At 36.2% G+C, this 18223-nt stretch overlaps 2 protein-coding genes across 4 annotated transcripts; one reads left to right on the top strand and one right to left on the bottom strand.

Annotated features, from left to right (window-relative positions):
- Positions 1-335: 335 nt before the first annotated feature.
- CUTC (cutC copper transporter) lies at positions 336-8480 on the bottom strand. 3 transcript variants are annotated; one of them, XM_039357072.1, is made up of 9 exons: positions 8319-8480; positions 6356-6427; positions 5827-5886; positions 5189-5398; positions 3590-3625; positions 2637-2770; positions 2436-2463; positions 1922-2027; positions 336-747 (listed from the first exon to the last, which is right to left on the bottom strand). In XM_039357072.1, the coding sequence occupies exons 1-9, from the start codon at positions 8362-8364 to the stop codon at positions 636-638; spliced, it is 804 nt and encodes a 267-aa protein (XP_039213006.1). In that variant the 5' UTR covers positions 8365-8480; the 3' UTR covers positions 336-635. The 3 variants fall into 3 exon arrangements, with proteins under 3 accessions (XP_039213006.1, XP_039213007.1, XP_039213008.1); XM_039357073.1 differs by lacking the exon at positions 8319-8480 and adding an exon at positions 7988-8304; XM_039357074.1 differs by lacking the exon at positions 8319-8480 and adding an exon at positions 7674-7943.
- Positions 8465-16461, top strand: LOC120314217 (cytochrome c oxidase assembly protein COX15 homolog). The gene is made up of 9 exons (XM_039357071.1): positions 8465-8653; positions 11167-11354; positions 11949-12071; positions 12292-12478; positions 13443-13610; positions 13851-13932; positions 14224-14378; positions 14963-15076; positions 15797-16461. Exons 1-9 carry the CDS (start codon positions 8582-8584, stop codon positions 15926-15928), a joined length of 1221 nt encoding a protein of 406 aa, XP_039213005.1. The 5' UTR covers positions 8465-8581; the 3' UTR covers positions 15929-16461.
- The last annotated feature ends 1762 nt before the right edge of the window (positions 16462-18223 follow it).

Genomic DNA, 18223 nt, shown 5'->3' with positions numbered 1-18223 from the left:
AAACTTCTCTCCACATAACCGGTCCCTGATGCCCAAAAGGTTGGGGACCTCTGATCTAAGCCCTTTAAATTGTCACAACCTAGAATCAGTTACAAGGCATTGCACTTTTTTCCAAACTGTTCTTGCTCCTTTAGCCATCCATTCTCTAAATGAAAAGAATTACCTCTCATCTGCTGCTAAATTCCATTTCAGTCTTGTATTCTACAGAAACAGAGATCTGAATTTTCATCAAAGTGAACTAAGAAGGGAAGCATAAGATACTCACCTCTCTTGCCTGCCTGGAATAAACACCAAAGTCCCTACCCAGGCTGGACAAAACACATGGCATGAAAGGCTACAGTGATGAAAATCAGCTTCAGCATTTATTTGAAAAGTAGAAGTCTAAAGGAGTTTCACCTAGTGATGAATGCCTCTTTAGCTAGTGTTATGCCTCCCTAGAGTTTGCTCCTCAGACAAATGATGTCACACTACTTAATGAAAAGACTCCTTGAATGAAGACTAGGAAATGGGAAGAGGAGAAAAACACACACCAGCATCTTCCTTGGACTGATCCAAACACTACTGAAATGTCTATAGTTAAGGAATGGGGAAGTCAGAGGATAGTAGGTCATCCTGTCCCGTAGCCTCTTCTTATTCTACAGGATGTTCTTTGCAATGGCATTCAGGGTCCTCACTTTAGTCACATCTGCCACCATGCTAGAATGCTCAGGTGTGGAGAGGGAGGTTCCCATCTTAACACTGGAGTTCCTAAAAGAAAAGCAACAAGTCATTAAATGCTATCTAAAAAGTGTACAAGTAGTCCTTGGGATACAGTTATTTAACAGCTGTTTGAAGTTACAATATCCACTCCAAAGCTACATATGACCCCCTTTTGCCCTTTCAACTGATCACAGGTTGTGTATTATCTGTAATTCAGTACTAATTTAATGTAAGCGTCCCCCAGCCTCGCTTTCTCTCCCCATCCCACCCCACTGGAACCCTGTAGCACTTGGGCCCGTTCCCCACTTGGGGCAGAACAAGATGGAGGTTGTAGGACAAACCACTCTGTTTGGCTGCCTTAATAATCCCTGAGGCACCCTGTGCTCTATTTAATGACCTGCATGTTCATTTAACAACTGCCCTGGGGGAGCAGGTTTGGGGTTTAACTGAGATCCTCAATTGCAATCACAACGTATGACCATAAGGGGGAGATCTTCATTATGGTCGTATCCCAGGGACCACCTGAATCCAGAAAAAAATCAGAAAAAGAACCACTTCCAACCTATTTTTACTTGATCAATATACATGTAACATATATTTCTGGAATAGATAATAAGTTTTTCTAAATGTTTATTGATTAATGAAATTCATATGTAGCAATATATATGAAAATTAGTTTTAGAAATGTATTAATGAGATTATAACATATCTTAAATAAATGGAGAGTTCCAGTTTAAGTTTAAATATGTGAGAAATTATAGATTTGGATAGAATAGACACTGAGCGGTTGAAAGTTTTGATTAAGAGAATTTATATTTAGATATATTAATGAATGATTTTATTTGAATTAATTTGATTATAATATTATATATAGATAGAGAGGGAAACTTTAAGAAATATTGTGTGAATTTATAATGCTATTGTTTTCTTTCTGTAATTGATCATCATATCTCCACGTTGGCTCTTAAGCTTCTTTTGGTGCAAAATGGAAAACTAATAAAAATTGTTTAATATATATATATATACGTGTAACAGAACATCACCTGTTGCCACTTTACTGAAATACTGAAATACCAATGACTGCTTCAGTAGACACTTCCTTGTTACAGTTAAGAAGTGAGGAACTACAGATGGATCTTATTGTAATGCAACCGATGCTTTTATTCAGTTTACATTAAATAGTACAAACAAGATTAAGGCAAGGAAGATCTTGCTCTATTACCTGAACTTCATGCCTGAGTTCTTGGCTGAGCGAGCTGAGCAGTGAAACTCAGAAGCACCAGAGCCTTCTAAAATTCTTTGTAGGTTTCTCTCTGTTATGCCTCCCCCTGTTGGAGATAATCCATCTCTGAGTCACAAATGAGAAGTTAAGCATTCACAAACAAAGTCAATTTTATCTAGATATTAGAGGGAACATCTGCTCTGAATCTGAGATTATTTCTCAAAAACACTTTAGCTTTTAATGTCAACAGATAGTGAACTTGCATCTCTTCAGCAAATAAATCTGCTAGATAGTATTCCTCCTCAAGGACCAATCACTGTTTTTCTTGATGGGATAGATAAAATAGAAAAGTGATACTTAATGCTTGAAATATTCATTACACCATACCTACCAAACATTAGAGAGGGGATAGAAATGAAGTCCAGTAGACTCTTGTCCAAAAACTAATATAGTCTTATCAATATATTTTTGAACTTTACCCTATATCAGCTAATAGCACTCATAACAAACTTACCTGGTACAATAATGATCCTGTCCTTTGCCTATAAAGAAAAAAAAAAGATTAGTAACCTCATTTGTAACAAAAAATATAACTCACATAGAATCCTCAGATATCAGACTGAGAGCTCGATGGCATTTTCTCTATTCTGAATTATCAGGAAAAAAAAGGATAAATTATCAGCAGAATTACAAAATGGGAGAAATGAAAGCTCACCTGTTCTATCAGCCGCTTTATCAAGGGCAGCCCCTCCAGGGCAGAGCTGTCACAACCACTAGTTAGGACCCGTTCAAAACCTATGGATATCAGTGTTTCCATGGCTGTTACAGGATCACAGACCATGTCAAAAGCTGCAGGGGAATTAAAACTCTCCTGGTTAAGACTAATTACAATTGATAAAATATTATCTCAGATAAGTTTCTAATTTCAAATAGTATCAATCTTAGTTCTAGAGTAAGAAATACATAATTAGTAAACAACACTTAACAAATGTATTTGGAAAGAGAAAAAACCTAGAGTAAAATATAATATTTTATAAGATTCAAAAGACAGTGGTGGGCCTGCTCTCATAAATTTTAAATTTTATTACTATGTTAGCTGTTTGTCATGGATAATCAAATGGATAACATTCCTGAGCAGCATGATGTCAATACATGACATTGACATTTAAAAGATACATAACTCTGCTCATAACTGCAAAAATAAATATATAATTAACGTAGAGTTTTGTGGTGATTTTCAATTATTTTGTAGTATGTCTTGTTTTATATATTCAATTATTTAATGAGATAATTAATTTTAAATGTTATGACAAACATAAATTTTCTGGGTTTTTTATTGATATTTTATTTTCCATTTTTATTTTATGGACTCATTTATTTTATTCCTTAAATTTTTTAATGTTCAAAAGAAAAAAAGCTGCATTGGAACAGATCAGTATAAAAAAAATCTACTAATAAGAAAAGTCTAACCATTCAGACAACATAAACCTATTTGTAATAATAAATAAAAAGCAGGATATTAATCATGAATCTGGAGCTCAAAGCAAGACTGAAATCTCTAGGAGAAAGCAGCGACATCTCAGACCACATTCTCACAAATCGCAGCTGGCATGTCACAGTGTCTGGGCCTGCATTTTTCCAATTTTATTTCTAAGCTATAAAACTTACCCCTATGGAAGGTGACTGGCAAAGGGCGAGAAGCCGCTGCAAAGGAAAGACTTCTAATCAGTAACATTCTTATGCTGAGGTGAAAACAAGTTTTTTTCTTACAAAAGACTTTTCATAAAAAGGCATTTTGTATAATAATTCAGCCATGTTACCTTGAGACTATTTCTACAATCTAACCTTGTCTACAAAGACATCTTTTCAAAGCATCTTTTCACATACCTTTTGTATATGAAATCCTTTACAACTATTATACTCATGTACCTACAGAAAAGCAATCTTAGAATCTAAGAAGCATGCGTGAGTGAGAGGGGCAATCTCTAAATTTGATACATAAATAATTCTACTCTTCTCCTTAGACAACATGTCAATAAGTCATTCACAGAATTAAATGAACATTTGTTTTAATGCTTTGAGTAAGTTTGGAACTAAACACCTGGAGGATTGTCTTTTACAGTAGATACACTAATTTTTTTAACACAAAGAAAAGGCTTTTTCTTTGTCTCAGTCCAATTTTGTGATATTCTCCCTAAAAAACTGCTATATTATTTTATATGACATATTTTCATTTCAAATATTTTATTAATTTATCAAAATATAAAATATAAAGTACAAATAAAAATGAACATAAGGGGAAAATAAGGGAGGAAAAGGGGAAGAGAGAAAAGTGTAGGTTAAAAGGGGGAAAGAAAAAGAAAAGCATTTGACTCCTTTTGGTGCAGTAGAAAAAACTCAACTTTTTACTTTTATATAATAATATATATTAGCTTCTTCTTCTTCTTTCTTCTTCTCCTCCTCCTTCTCCTTCTGCCATATCCGTTACCAGACGTTGGCAATCAAGTTGGCGATCCTGTTTTGATCAGCAGCCGCACGAAAAACTGCTGCTGAGTTTTGTCTAAACCAGTCCCTTAGATTTTGAAGCCACGATGTTCTTCTTCTGCCTGGACCTGTATGACTATATTTTCAGCGTCGGATCAAAATAATTTTATTTGTCCATACATTGTAACTAACTGCTTTGCCTTTGCTTCATACCCTTTCAGATTTATAGCTAAAATTATATTTATTTTTATTTGTACTATGCACTATATGGACTGTCACTTTGAACTTTCTGTATAAATTTGCAGAATCCATTCTGATGCAGAACTGTCTAGAAATTATGAACATAAAATTAAATGAAATGAACAGACTTCTTTAAAGATGCTGAAAGCTGGCAGCTGAAAAGTCCTTGAGGGTTATGAGTAATTGGGAAATATACAATATTTCTTTTTCTCTGAAAAGGAGACCTTGGATTAAAAAAACCCAACTGTATAATTTATCTTGTACGAGAAAGAACTGAAAATGGACTCATTGTAATAATAATACAGGATACCCTAGAATAATGGGAAGCTATTAAATATATTATTGTAACTTTCCTATAATCATACCCCAACGATATATCCATCTCAGCTTGGAAGAATGAGCCTGCTTTCCCCCAAGCAATAAGGTATGGGGGTCATAACATCTACCTATAAGAAACCATTGGGGGTTTTTCTATCTGAGATTTGGATGTACTAGTTATGGTCACAGAAATCAAACAAATCCTAAGGAAAGCAAGACTCTAACCAAGCAGTGCTGTGCAGAGCTCCGTGTCCACATAGCCATCCTCAGTCAAAGTTCCAAATACCAGCCCATCTGCTCCATACTGCTTTGCAAGTTGGATGTCAGCTTTCATCACTTCTATTTCCCGGTCAGAGTAGAGGAAATCCCCACCACGGGGTCGGATCATCACAAATATGGGGATTCTTGTGCATTGCTTTACTACTTGCAAAAGACCTATAAGTAATAAAAGAGGTAAGGCAGTTTCAGTTAAAAGCTGGGGCAGGGCATGAATGTGACAAGACAGTAAACTACTCTATAACAAAAGATAACCCAAAAGAACTAGCTCCTCAGTTCTGCTTCCTGCAGCAACAATCCAAAAGAAAAAAAAAAGAAAGTTCTGATCTTTTGCTGAAGAGGTGGGGAAATAAAAGGGATGTTGAATAAGTGCATATGAACAAAAATGAAAAAGTATTAACCTGCTTCTAAAAAGCAAAACATGGCTAATGCCATAACATTCCAGTTTCAATTAGAAAAGTAATCTCTTCCTTTTTATCTGAGAGTTGGGGAGCTGTAGACCAAGGACTAGTTTACAACATTTTATAGTAGTGTTCGATTCTCATCACTGTAAAGGCTGAAAGGCTGGATTCAGCTTATCAACTCACCGATACTTGGTGTAATTCCTCCCTCCATCAGATTGGCACATAATTCAAGGCGACCAGCACCTGCAAAAGGTACAGATATACTGTTTGAAAGCAGATGTTAGGAACAATCATTTTTTTCTGTAACAGATAGAAATGTTTCTGGGCATTCCTGAAAGATCATTTACAAGGAAAGGCCTTATTTAATGTCTTTATTTGGACTTCTAAGTAGTAATATGTGATTTCAAAAAGTGAATATGCATTCCACATGATTTGCTGTGGGATTGATTAAAGTAGAACACAAAAGCTCTAAAACAACTGTATATAAATTTTCTATTCATATAAATTGGTGTCTTGCCTGTGTCAGAGCACACAAAAGAACTGAAGATATTAAAAGGAATACATAGGTTTATACTTTATAACATTACGCATCTTGCTCTTCCCTCCAAAAGGATTTTAAAAATGGCTTCATAATGCTTTTTGCAACTCATTTAGCCTATTTCACCCAGAGTTAGGAGTCCCAGTGTCTTCAGCTTCTATTTTATGGAATTACCTCCTCTTTCAGCATTAAGGGCAGATTCCACTGAATCAACACATACTTCCATGAGAAAACCATTGGCCATTCCTTGAAGAGAAACACAAAGCAGAAGTTACGGGGCAACTGGATTCTGCCCTTGAGAAAAGGGTGAGACTATTTATGAAAAAGGTGAAAAATATATCTCAAACTGTAGCTCTCACTCAGTTTCTTCTATCTGAACTCAGAACTCAGAAGATTACTAGATTTTCATTTAATAGTTAAATTCTGTTCTATGTTATTATAAACAGCACTGTATGAACAATATACCCGGAATTATTACTGAAAAGCTAAAACTTTAATAAAAGACTCTATCTTCAACCACTTCCATATTACTTTTAAAGGCAGAATGAATATAAACTTCTGAAAGAAAATATCTCAGCACTCATGCATTACATAAAATAAAGGTAATTAAAGGTATTGCTGAATATTTTCCTAAAGCACAAAAAAAAGAAAATTAAGATAAGGGCATGAAGACCAGAGCAATACCAATAATAATTTTGCTTATTAAAGATTCAATTTTTTTCTCCATGTAAAAAGATTCTAATATAATACAATGAGCAAAGCTGATTTGGTTTCCCTCTCACTTTTTTTCCAGATAATTTAAAAGTATTTTGGTTGCTTTACAGGAATTGCAAAGTTGAGGAAAGATCTGGCATCCATAAATGATAAAAATAGCATCGAATGCTGATGCAGCAAGATTTTAGACACATAAAGACTGACCTGCGACTGCTAATAAGTGATGCACCAACATCAAGATTTTGATTATTTTGCATTTCTTACACAATTGTCTATGATCAACTTTTTAACTATAAGCAAAATACCCACAAGTTGGTAACTAACTTCTCTAACATCTCTAACATCTTGTATAGACTGTTATGTTCTCAGTCCAAAACAAATCTTTCAATTATAAAGTATTCAATAGCCTAGTGAGACATACTTATGCATAGTAATCATGCTTTACAATTGTTCTTAATCTTAGAATACTAGGATCCCATGCTCATTTGAAATGTATAGTGCCAGCTAACTGCACTAATACTGGCATTGTATTGTTAATTGCTTATACTATTTTATGTAAATATGATGCAATGCCTTACATTATGCAAAAGGTAAAAATCTCTGAAATGTACTAACAGTTGTAGAACAAAATAAAAAATAATTAGAAGCTGTAAGGGCAAACGCCTAGCCTGAACTAAATATAATTTTATATAACCCTACTGTAACTGTATAATTTTAACAGAATGGAAAACTGGAGACCAATTTATTTATTCAGCAGAAAAATAATGAAAGTCTTTACTATCTGTGTTTTCTCAATGAAAGTTGCAGATTTGGGAAGATGGTTTTCATTAGAGCCATGATGGGGGAAGAAGCGCCTAACTCCATCACTTTACAACTCTGTTCCCACAGGACACGTGCTGATGGCGATTTTTGTGTGCCAATACACACCCACTTCGAAGATCATTCTAAAGTATGCCAAGAAGAGTTACCCTAATCTCATCTATATTATACTCCTTCACATCTAAGGATAATTTCAAATGGATTAATATTAGCAGTGCAATCCTATACATGTAAATCCCAATCCCAGCGGAACTTGCTCAGTTACATCCGTACCTGGGATCAATAACCACTGAATTCAGTGAACCTAGCCTTAAGTAGCCACTCAAAGGATTATTCTAAAAAAAAATAATCAGCCCCCTTATCTGCGGCGCCTTTTCCGCTAAGTATTCTTGAATGGATGCAGCTAAGTGCAGCGAGCCAAACCCAGGCAGAAGTGGGGCTCCAGCGAAAACTCCCCACTGCACTATTAGCTTCTTTCGAAGCTATTCTGAACCTACAAGGAGGGGGGGCGCGTGCGAACTTAAGGGTACGTGTTTAACTCCGCCTTCCCAATACTCATGATTTCTTCCAGCCTCCATTCTTATTTTTGCTTCCACCCACTCACCCTCGCACCCTCCCACGGGGCCCCGTTTCCGGTCCCATTTCCTCATGCTACGTCAGTCACGCGGGAGCTCCGCCGGAGGTGGCTTTAAGGTTGACGGGACTGCTGGGAAAGGAAGAAGGCCACGCCCCCATGCTGTGTTGACCTTGAACGCAAGGAAGCGCCGTGCCAACTATCACGTGATAGCATGGAACTTACTGCACTTCGTTTCCGGTTGCCTTATTTCCGGTTAGAGGCAAGCTATTTCCGCGCGGTATCTTGAAGCAATGCTCTTACGGACAGTACTAGGAGGTACTCGATTTTTGCTGGCAGCTCGTGAAGGAAATAATTCTGGCCAGGTACTTGCATAGTAGAAGATGACTTCCTGATCTCTATAAAGCTAGGATTATCACATCTGGGCTGCAAAGATCCGGACAAAAATTAAATAATAAAGCTAATTTTTTTATTCTCTCCTGCAATTTCATGGTAATACAGAATCTTGCACCCAGATATGGTAGCTCTAGTAAAACTAATAATTTATTAAGGGACTTGGGATCACGTTTCTGTGATAATTGGTGATGTATTGGGTAATATATCAACAAAATCAAGGATTGCATGCTGTCATAGTTCATGTACTGTGCTGTTTCCCAGAAAAAAAAGTCAATTTACTCGAACACATCCTTTAAAATGGAATCTGCACTTTCTGCATCGTTAGGTTTTTAATGTAAAAAAAAGTGGAAAGATTTTAGTTCAGCAAACCAAAATGTAAAAATTTCCTTGTTTATTTAAAGCATTTACTTTCTGCTTTTCAGCACTAAAAACAGCTTATTAGATAGCAAAAAGAAGACAAAACCTGATCTTAATTTTTGGTCCAAAAAAGTTCAAAATGGAACTGAAATGGAGTAAGAATGGGGGAGGGGGAAGCTTACCAGTTCTTAACACATTCTAATTCCTATAATGGATGGCTGTGATAACTTGGTTAACATCAACATCTCCAAAATTAGATGGTTTGTAGGATCCAATCTGGGTCGGTCACCAGGACCAGAGGTTTTGTCTTCCAAGCTTTCAGACTTGTACTGGAGCCCCCATCCTGAGGAAAATTATCTCTAAGCTTTCGGACTTGTGCTGGAGCCCCCGTCCTCAGGAAATTATCTTGGCTAGAGAGCAGTTCCCTGAAGATGGGCTCCAGCACAAGTCCAAAAGCTCAGAAGATTAAACCTCTGGTCCTAGTGGCCGACCCAGATTGGATCCTGCAACAATGTCCTGGGACACGTATATTCGCCTTCATTTGTGATAGTTTTGCTAATCTGCCTTACAGTATAATGTAAGGGCTTGGCCAGCCAGCTAAGAGGCAGATAATGAAGAATATAGATAATCTTTGACTTACAACCATTCATTTAGCGACTGTTAAAAATGATATCAGCCCTGCAAAAAGTGAATTATGATCGGTCCTCACACTTACGACTGTTGCAGCATCCCTACAATCACATGATCAAAATTCGTATGCTTCTCAACCATTATGTACTTATGTTGCAGCATCCTGGGATCACATGATCACGATTTGCAACCTTTCCAACTGGCTTCCAACAATCAATGGGGATAGCCAGATTCACTTAATAATCATATGATTCACTTAACTGCAATGATTCACTTAACAACCAAGGCAAAGAAAGGTTGTAAAATTGGGTGCAACTCACTTAACATTCATCTTGCTTAGCAACAGAAATTCTGGTCCCAGTTGCAGTTGTAAGTTGAGGACTACCTGTACTAAATATATAACTCATAATTGAATTGCTGGGTTTTGTTGTTCTCCCAGTTTGCTTTTCTTCTCTCAGACATTTAATTACAAGGCAACCTCACCGGTGTCTCATAATAAAGCATCTGCAAGAATGGGTAAGGACAAGAATCCAGAATAAGCTGATAGAAATGGTAGTTCCTTACTATCAGCCTCTTTTCTCCTTGAGGTACTTATGAATGTGGTCATCTCCAGAGGGAAAAATTCATTATACAAATGCCTTGGCTTACATATTTGATCATATATTGGGATACAATGGTATACATTTTACAATTGCATGATGACATTATTGTACATGTGTTGCTAATTTGCCATCATTATTTGCTGTGGATGTTACTGTTTGTGTGAAATCTGCCCAAGTGACCTAAATAAAAATATAAAAAATTGTACTAAGCTTCTTGGTCAAATCAATTGATATTCTAATGTATCTTTTTTCTATTAGAACTCCTGTGAATGTGTTTTTTTCTTGTGCTTTTTAAAAGCACAATATCTTCTCTGTTAAGTACACCTTAAGTCAGTGTTTCTCAATCTTGACAACGTGAAGATGTGTGAATTCCACTTCCAGAATTCTCCAGCCAGCATACAGTAGCTGGCTGGAGAATTCTGGGAGTCAAAGGCCACACATCTTCAAGCTGCCAAGGTTGAGAAACACTGCCTTAAGTAATATATTGAAAACCACTTTTGTGTATTGGTTAGGCTAGAAACTTGGAGACTATGAGTTCTACTCCCACCTTGGGCACAAAGTCAGCTGGGTGATCTTGGGCAGGTCATTAATCTCTCACTCCTAGGAAGGAGGAAATGGCACTTGGGAAAAACCTTGCCAAGGAAACTGCAGTGAGTCTATCCAGCCCGTCTTTCAAAATCAGACATAATTGAACAGAAGAAAGAAAATGAAATACCAAAAACATTTTTACTATAAAGTGCATCTTTCCAATGGTTGTGATTCTTTTTTTTTCTTAACAGTTATCTCTTCAGTCCAGTCCAATAGTAAAAATACTTAATATTGTAGTCTACCAAGTACTTATACAAAGGGTTGCTTGAATAGTTAATGTGTCTTACCACCTTTTTTGTCTTTAGCAATGTTTCAGGTGGTGGCAGCTCCTGCAGAAACGGGCACAACACAGTGCAGTTTCAGAAGCAGCTTCACATTCCAGAGTAGCAGTACCACCTGTACCCAATGCTGTGACAAACCGAACAATAGGACGTTGGCTCATAATCAGCAGTGGTACTGTGGCTGGAGCTGTGGTGCTCGGTGGCATAACTAGGTAAGGCAAGTTACTTTCTCATTCTCAAACACTCCCCCCCCCATCTTTTTCTCGCAATATATGCATTCCATTCAATGGAACTTTTTACATCCAACAAAATATCTTCTTTCAACTTCCTTATAGCTTTGCTGGATATGCTAAGTGTCTTTTAGTGAATGTTAAAAAAATACATTGCCTTTGAGTACTTGTGTCATTCTTTTTATGTCTTTGATTATTGAGGGAGGAGTTCTGTGTCTTGGTGTTTGAGCTGAGCATGTCATTTAAAAGTGCAAACTAAATATATTACATTTTTATATGACTATTTATATCAATCCCCAAGAGTGTTTAAGATAATCTTGTTTCTTTTTCCCTTGGAAAACCTATAGAATATATACATTATTTTTACTGCATATGCATATCTTAAGAATTTTTTAATCACTAATAGATTTGTGTGTAAATTCCCCCATCTGCTTTATATCTATCTATGTCTCTGAATCAATTTTTAAATAGTCTTGTTATGTTCTAACTCTGCTTTTCTAGATAGGCACATCTATCATATTTTAACATGAAAGGACCTTCTCCCCTGATAAGTAGTTTCTTTGTTTTCTTTCTAAGGTTGACAGAATCTGGGCTTTCAATGGTTGACTGGCACTTAGTGCGGGAGATGAAGCCTCCTCAAACACAGGAGGAATGGGAGACAGAATTCCTAAAGTATCAGCAATTTCCAGAGTTTAAAATGTAAGTATGATTCGTATTTAAGTTCCTTCAAACTCAGTTTCAGTTAAAAGGAATTCTAGTATTAGCATGGTTCTCTTTCTACAACAGACAAGTTGGGCGGGAAAGGGGGACCTTGGCAGCTTTTTTGAGGGAATTTGAGTTGAAAATTAGAGAGAAATTATTAAACTTTGTTGCTGTTTTTTCTCCCTATTTTTGAAAAAAAAAATCCCCAATGCAACAGCCTGAACCATGACATGTCACTGAGAGAATTCAAATTCATCTGGTACATGGAGTACTCACATCGTATGTGGGGGCGACTTGTGGGGTTGGCTTATATCCTCCCAGCAGCCTACTTCTGGAGAAAGGGCTACTTGAGCCAATCCTTGAAAGGTCATGTCCTCGCCCTATGTGGGCTTGTCTGCTTTCAGGTAGGAATAGCTATTGGAATTTAGGAATAAATGATTGTGGTATTTTAAAATAACTGAGACAGGAAATGAAAAATACTAGTATCTGAACATTCAAAGGGCTGGTGCTGAGCTATATGTGTGAGTCAAAAGCTGAAATGACTGGTAGACTTGCAGAAGCTTGACGTAATTGCGCTAGAGATGATTATGCAATGAAAGAAGGAAGGAAGGAAGGAAGGAAGGAAGGAAGGAAGGAAGGAAGGAGAGAGAGAGATCAGGCTATAGAAATTATCCTGTTTATTTAAATTCAATTTTTAAACTTGTCCAGCTCCTTTATGACTCTGGGCAGCTTACAGTCAAAAAATATATCAAGGAAACACAAGGAAGGCTAACTCAGCAGCAATCCCCCAAAACATTAGGGACTCCACGATCAACCTACCCCAAGCTTGGGAGAACAGCAATGGAACCTCGTGTGAGTGGAGGGTGCTTGCGCTCGCATGCAAAGCTCCATTCATACGAATGGAGCTTCGTGTGCATGTGCACTTGTCTATAGCTCACGCGGCCCAATTTGAAATAGGCCACGGCCAGTAATGGGCCGTGGCCCATAGGTTGGAGACCCCTGACCTAGAGCATGTACACTCTGCTTAACCTCATCAGATGGGCATACAAATTCAGAGACAAGCAGTCCATCAAGTGATCAGGTTTTGTGACATGAAGGGCTTTATCAGTAGCAACCTTGAATTGCACCTGGTGGTAACTAGTGCAGATTGTGTTGCAGCGGGGATATGTGCACACACTGATATATTCATCTGTGGTTGTGCCCCTACATTCTAGACCAACTGAACCTTTTTGCTACAAGTTGAAGAATTTTCTTTCTAAAATAATGGTGAAAAATGAGATGATTAATTAAGTAAATCTTTGTTTGGAAATTGCATGTAGAAAAAGAAATGAACTTTGTTTCCATATAATTATTTTGTTATTTTTGCAGGGTCTTTTGGGCTGGTATATGGTCAAAAGTGGATTAGAGGAAAAGCCAGATTCCTGTGATATCCCTCGGGTCAGTCAATATCGTTTAACTGCACATCTGGGATCTGCTCTTGTTCTTTACTGCTACAGCTTATGGACTGGGCTATCCTTGTTGCTACCACAACATAAGGTTTGTAAAATATGGGACTGGAAAAGGCTTGTATCTTGAATATTGGTTGGGTACCCCATAGTCCTAGATAACATTTGTATTTGGAATAGGGAAGAAGTATGGCAGATATGTCCTATACAGGCTTAGTCAGGAGGCAGAGATGGGAAATATAATCAGAAAATATGTTGCTTTTGTAAGATCTTTTTATGTAGAATATATGAAAGAATTCTAGCATATACTATTGTACCTGTGTTTTGGCAGCTACCTAAAATCCAACAACTATTACGCCTAAGAAAATTTGCTTATGGGACTTCAGGACTCATCTTTCTCACTGCCCTCTCAGGTAAATATCTCTGTTATTGGTGCATTAAATTTGGAGGTGGGGAATAGGGGAAGATAAGAAAAATGCATCTATTGTAAGACCTTGCTTCATCAGGTTCATGATAAGATTTGCGTTTTTCTCTGACACAAAAGTTCTTAAATGCCTTCACCTGAAGGACAGTATAGAGAGCTAGGAAATGTTATACGGTACAGGGATAAAAACATATCTTCTTGAAAACTTTAAATCTTATATAGTTAATCTTATTGAAAATCTACCTTCAAGTATGTCAGCGTCTGTTCTCTGAAACTGTAGGAGCATTTGTGGCTGGACTGGATGCTGGTCTCGTATATAATTCCTTTCCTAAGATGGGAGAACGTTGGATACCTGATGATCTCCTTGCTTTTTCCCCAATGGCAAAGAATATATTTGAGAATCCCACAACAGTGCAGTTTGATCACAGAATTCTGGTATGCATCATTGCCTTTATGCTATGAAGTAATCATTTTTTTTCGCTGATTAGTTTAAAAAAAATATACACAAAAAACCTAAGGTTATGGGAATGAATTCTACCAGCTTAGATGGAGTGTTAGCTTTTACATACCTAAGATAACAGTTTCCATTCCTGCCATCTATAATTTAAAAAATTTCTCGAGGTATGAAGATCAGAAAGATCACTTTTGCTAAAATAGTAAAAATGTTGGCTCAGTTTGTAGCTTGCATGATCTATTAAAACAAGGTTATTGCAAATTTACGACAATAATCTTTGGAAACCCACACATTAAGAGGATTTGAATATAAAAATTATGAAAATAATAGAGCCTAGTGGAGGCTACAATCTCAATCTCCGGAACTGCTGTTGACCTAGTAATAAGGTATACAAGAAGGCAGAGCTTGAAAATTGCTAGGTATGTATTAGTATACCTAAGGCTTGTTCTCCTACCCATTTGCCTGCTGATGAAAGCAGGACTGCTTGCTTTGTAAAATGGAGCTTTCCAAGGCTTTTATGGGGCTGTTGGAAGATGTTTTAATAATTTTTTTCCCCTCTCTTTAGGGCATTTCCTCAGTTGCAGCCATCACAACTCTCTATCTGCTTTCCAGAAAGATCTCCCTCCCGCGTAGAACTAGAATGGCATTTGCTTCCTTATTGACTGTAGCATATCTTCAGGTATTGATTTATCATTAATGTATACATTTAAATTCCAGCTAGCAGACAAATGGTATTCTCTGAGCTAAATGATAAACTGTCCTTCTAGATGCCTGTCCACTTATTTAAACTGAGTTATTTTGGATGATTGATTCAGGGATTTTAAATATAGTTAATAGCAACCGTGACACTACACAGACCAGCTTTTTTCATATAGCTTTGAGCTAGAAGTAGACAGACAGACAGATAGACTTGCCAAATCATAATGGAATAAATTGTCAGAAAAGGTGAAGCTACATAAGCATTATTTCATGAAGCGAGGGGTGGATTACTATTGCAGTTGTTCCTTTTTCTTGCGCTTGGGTTAAAAAAATGTAAGAGAGTGAGTAACAGAAGCTAGTTAACTATTTATTTATTTATAATATTTAAATAGTTGCCTATTTTATATCAAACTCTGGATGGTTCCCAACCAACAGTTAAAACAACATCAATAACAAAATAGCATAATATATACATATATACATTAAAAACTGTAAACATTAAAATCCTGGCAGAAAGTTAAGCTATTACATGAAATCCATCACTAAATCCTCTCATTATAAAGTTGTTTTGTATTGTACTGTTTATATAGTATACAAAGGTAAGACCAACAGGTACAAAGATCTTCTGAACATTTGTAAAGCATGCTATATATATTAAGTTCATATCTGATTTAGCATTGATATTTTTGCTCCGCTGCAGGTCACCCTGGGTATCAGCACATTACTTCTGTATGTCCCAACTCCTTTAGCAGCTACTCATCAATCTGGTTCTTTGATGTTGCTCAGTATGGCTGTGTGGCTAATTCATGAACTCAGAGGGATTCCTAAATAGTCTTAGCTCAAACACTGAAGGTTCAGAATTAATACCTTTACAGTATGAACCATGTGATCCTCTGCCTGGGAGCTGAATTGAAGAAGAGGACTGTATAGAAAGATACCTTGGCTTCATTGATGTGGAGAACACTGCTTCAAAATATTATGAATACAAACCATCATCCGTTTTGCTGGCCTTTTTCATGCTATAAAATTACCGACACTATATCTGTGGCAAAAAAGAAGGCTTGTTTTGGCTATTCCTCATGTCCTTCAATAGTTTACTGAAGATATAACCACAAACATTTTCAGTGGTGTCTATCTTAAATTCTACATATAAAAGATGACATGATGCGGAATAGGATTATGGACCGAATGTCCTTGAAAATTTGGAAGTATTTATATTATGTAAAGGATGAGGAAATGCAGTTTATATTCTAAATTCTATACCAGTGTGTGCTTTCATGTTTCTTTTGGTGGAATCTTGTTCATTTTTAAATATTAAAATATATTATGAGTTCTAAGTAAACATGATAAACGTAACTTTTTTCATCCACTGTTTTTTCATGTCCTTATGCAACCTATTAATATGTTAAAAGAGAAAGCCATGTAATTATATTTTATGACTTGAAATGGCACAAGATTAATCATAAATTCCTTAAAAATAGTAAACAGTGAAATTTGGAATTATAGGCAGGACAGTGCCGTCCACAGTCAGAAAACAAAAGCAAAGTGATATATTCATCATCCAATTAATTTGCTTTGCCAAGAAGACATTAATCCCCACAATTGTTTGCTTTAATTCTTATGCATACAGGGTGCATGTTTCTTATCTTGACTTCCCTCTCTCGGGGCTGGCAATAATAAACATTCAGAAAACATTTCTAATTCCTACAGTGGGCAGAAGCTTAGCCGGGTCATCTGTAAACACTGACAGCTGAGTTTTCATAAATTATCATATACCTTGATTGCTTGGTCCTAAAATGAAGTGTGAATTTCTGATTTATGTCTTAATATAATATGTGAACTTGGTCACTATATCCCTATTCAACAAACAATTGCTTGATGTGATATGTGATTATAGCTGATTTGTCTGCCTTTTAAGTGCTGTCCTATGCAAAGCCCACAGCAGGAACTGGAAAAATATTTACTTATATCCTGACTTTGTTTTTATAAATAATTTAAGACTGTGAACATACCTACTAGTCCTTCCTCCTATTTTCCCACAACCCTGTGAGCCGAGTTGGGCTGAGAGAGAATGATGGATCCAAAGTCATCCATCAAGTTTTCAAGCCTAAGGCAGAATTAGAACTCACAGTTCCCTGGTTTCTAGACCAAGCTGGCTCTCAAGCTTATCTAAAAAAAACCTCCTCACATATTTTCTTCCAATCTGTGTTTCCTGGATAATATTAAATTCAAAGTCATAGCCCGAGTTCAAACCCCTGTAATTATTAGGTAATTATTAAATTTAACAGGAACACATTAGTTTCTACTTCAACTGGTCTGTTTAATGCAAAGATGTCAAATGTTTTGTTGTCTATGACCAGTTTTATGCTTGTTCTGATCAATCATATGTTGAAGCCATTCAAACTTTTTTTATTGTCAAAGGGGAAAAAAAGTGCTTTAACAAAAAAGTGAAAAAAATACAACAGAAGAATGCACAATATATGTCATAATACACGGTTAAAATTGTATACATACTTGTCCAATGAAAATATTCAAATATATATATATATTTCTAATACATTTATACAACTGTCTTTTTAACCTGTATTCTGTATAAATGAGTTCTGTATTTGATTACACTTTTCTATATAGTCTACATCTATAGACAATCCACTTGTAAGTTGGAAGTGCAATCAGGTTTTCAATCCATTAAATAAGTGGAGCTATACATTTATTTTTCCAATGCTGCAATATCACTTATAGCTATAGTAAGGACACATTTTTGTTGTCCAGTTATCAAATTCCATGTACTAGGTATATAGTTCAAAGGAATATTATCCTCTGAAATTTTAGCTTTTGTTGCCCAATATTTATAAAACGACTTTCTCTGAAAACTTCTAATAGCATCTCCAAAAATAAGGTACCTGCAATCAATCCTTATTAAACATTCTCTGAGATATTCACTAAACTATATACATTTTGGGTGCATTAACCTCTTTTTAAGATCAAAAGAAATTAATTTTACTTAAGCCTATGAATGGATCTTGTAATTATCAGAATGGGACATTGACTCTTATTATTTCAGAAATCCCTAAATAACACTTAATTCCTTTCAGAATAGATTCCTTACTTAATGTTGCTGATATTT

Source organism: Crotalus tigris, unplaced genomic scaffold (assembly GCF_016545835.1).
Source record: "Crotalus tigris isolate CLP2741 ecotype Arizona unplaced genomic scaffold, ASM1654583v1 scf7180000018862.1388955, whole genome shotgun sequence".
Taxonomy (NCBI): Eukaryota; Metazoa; Chordata; class Lepidosauria; order Squamata; family Viperidae; genus Crotalus; species Crotalus tigris.
Note: the sequence above shows the minus strand (reverse complement) of the source record. Positions and strands in the feature narration are given on the sequence as shown.

Coding starts and splice junctions, on each gene's coding strand:
- LOC120314217 (XM_039357071.1), top strand. CDS start 8,582: ATGCTCTTACGGACAGTACTAGGAGGTACTCGATTTTTGCTGGCAGCT. Junction 12,072..12,291: donor CAATTTCCAGAGTTTAAAAT/GTAAGTATGATT, acceptor CCAATGCAACAG/CCTGAACCATGACATGTCAC. Junction 13,611..13,850: donor TGTTGCTACCACAACATAAG/GTTTGTAAAATA, acceptor GTGTTTTGGCAG/CTACCTAAAATCCAACAACT.
- CUTC (XM_039357072.1), bottom strand. CDS start 8,364: ATGAGGAAATGGGACCGGAAACGGGGCCCCGTGGGAGGGTGCGAGG. Junction 5,399..5,826: donor AGGAATTACACCAAGTATCG/GTGAGTTGATAA, acceptor TATTACTTATAG/GTCTTTTGCAAGTAGTAAAG. Junction 3,626..5,188: donor GCTCTGCACAGCACTGCTTG/GTTAGAGTCTTG, acceptor TTTCCTTTGCAG/CGGCTTCTCGCCCTTTGCCA.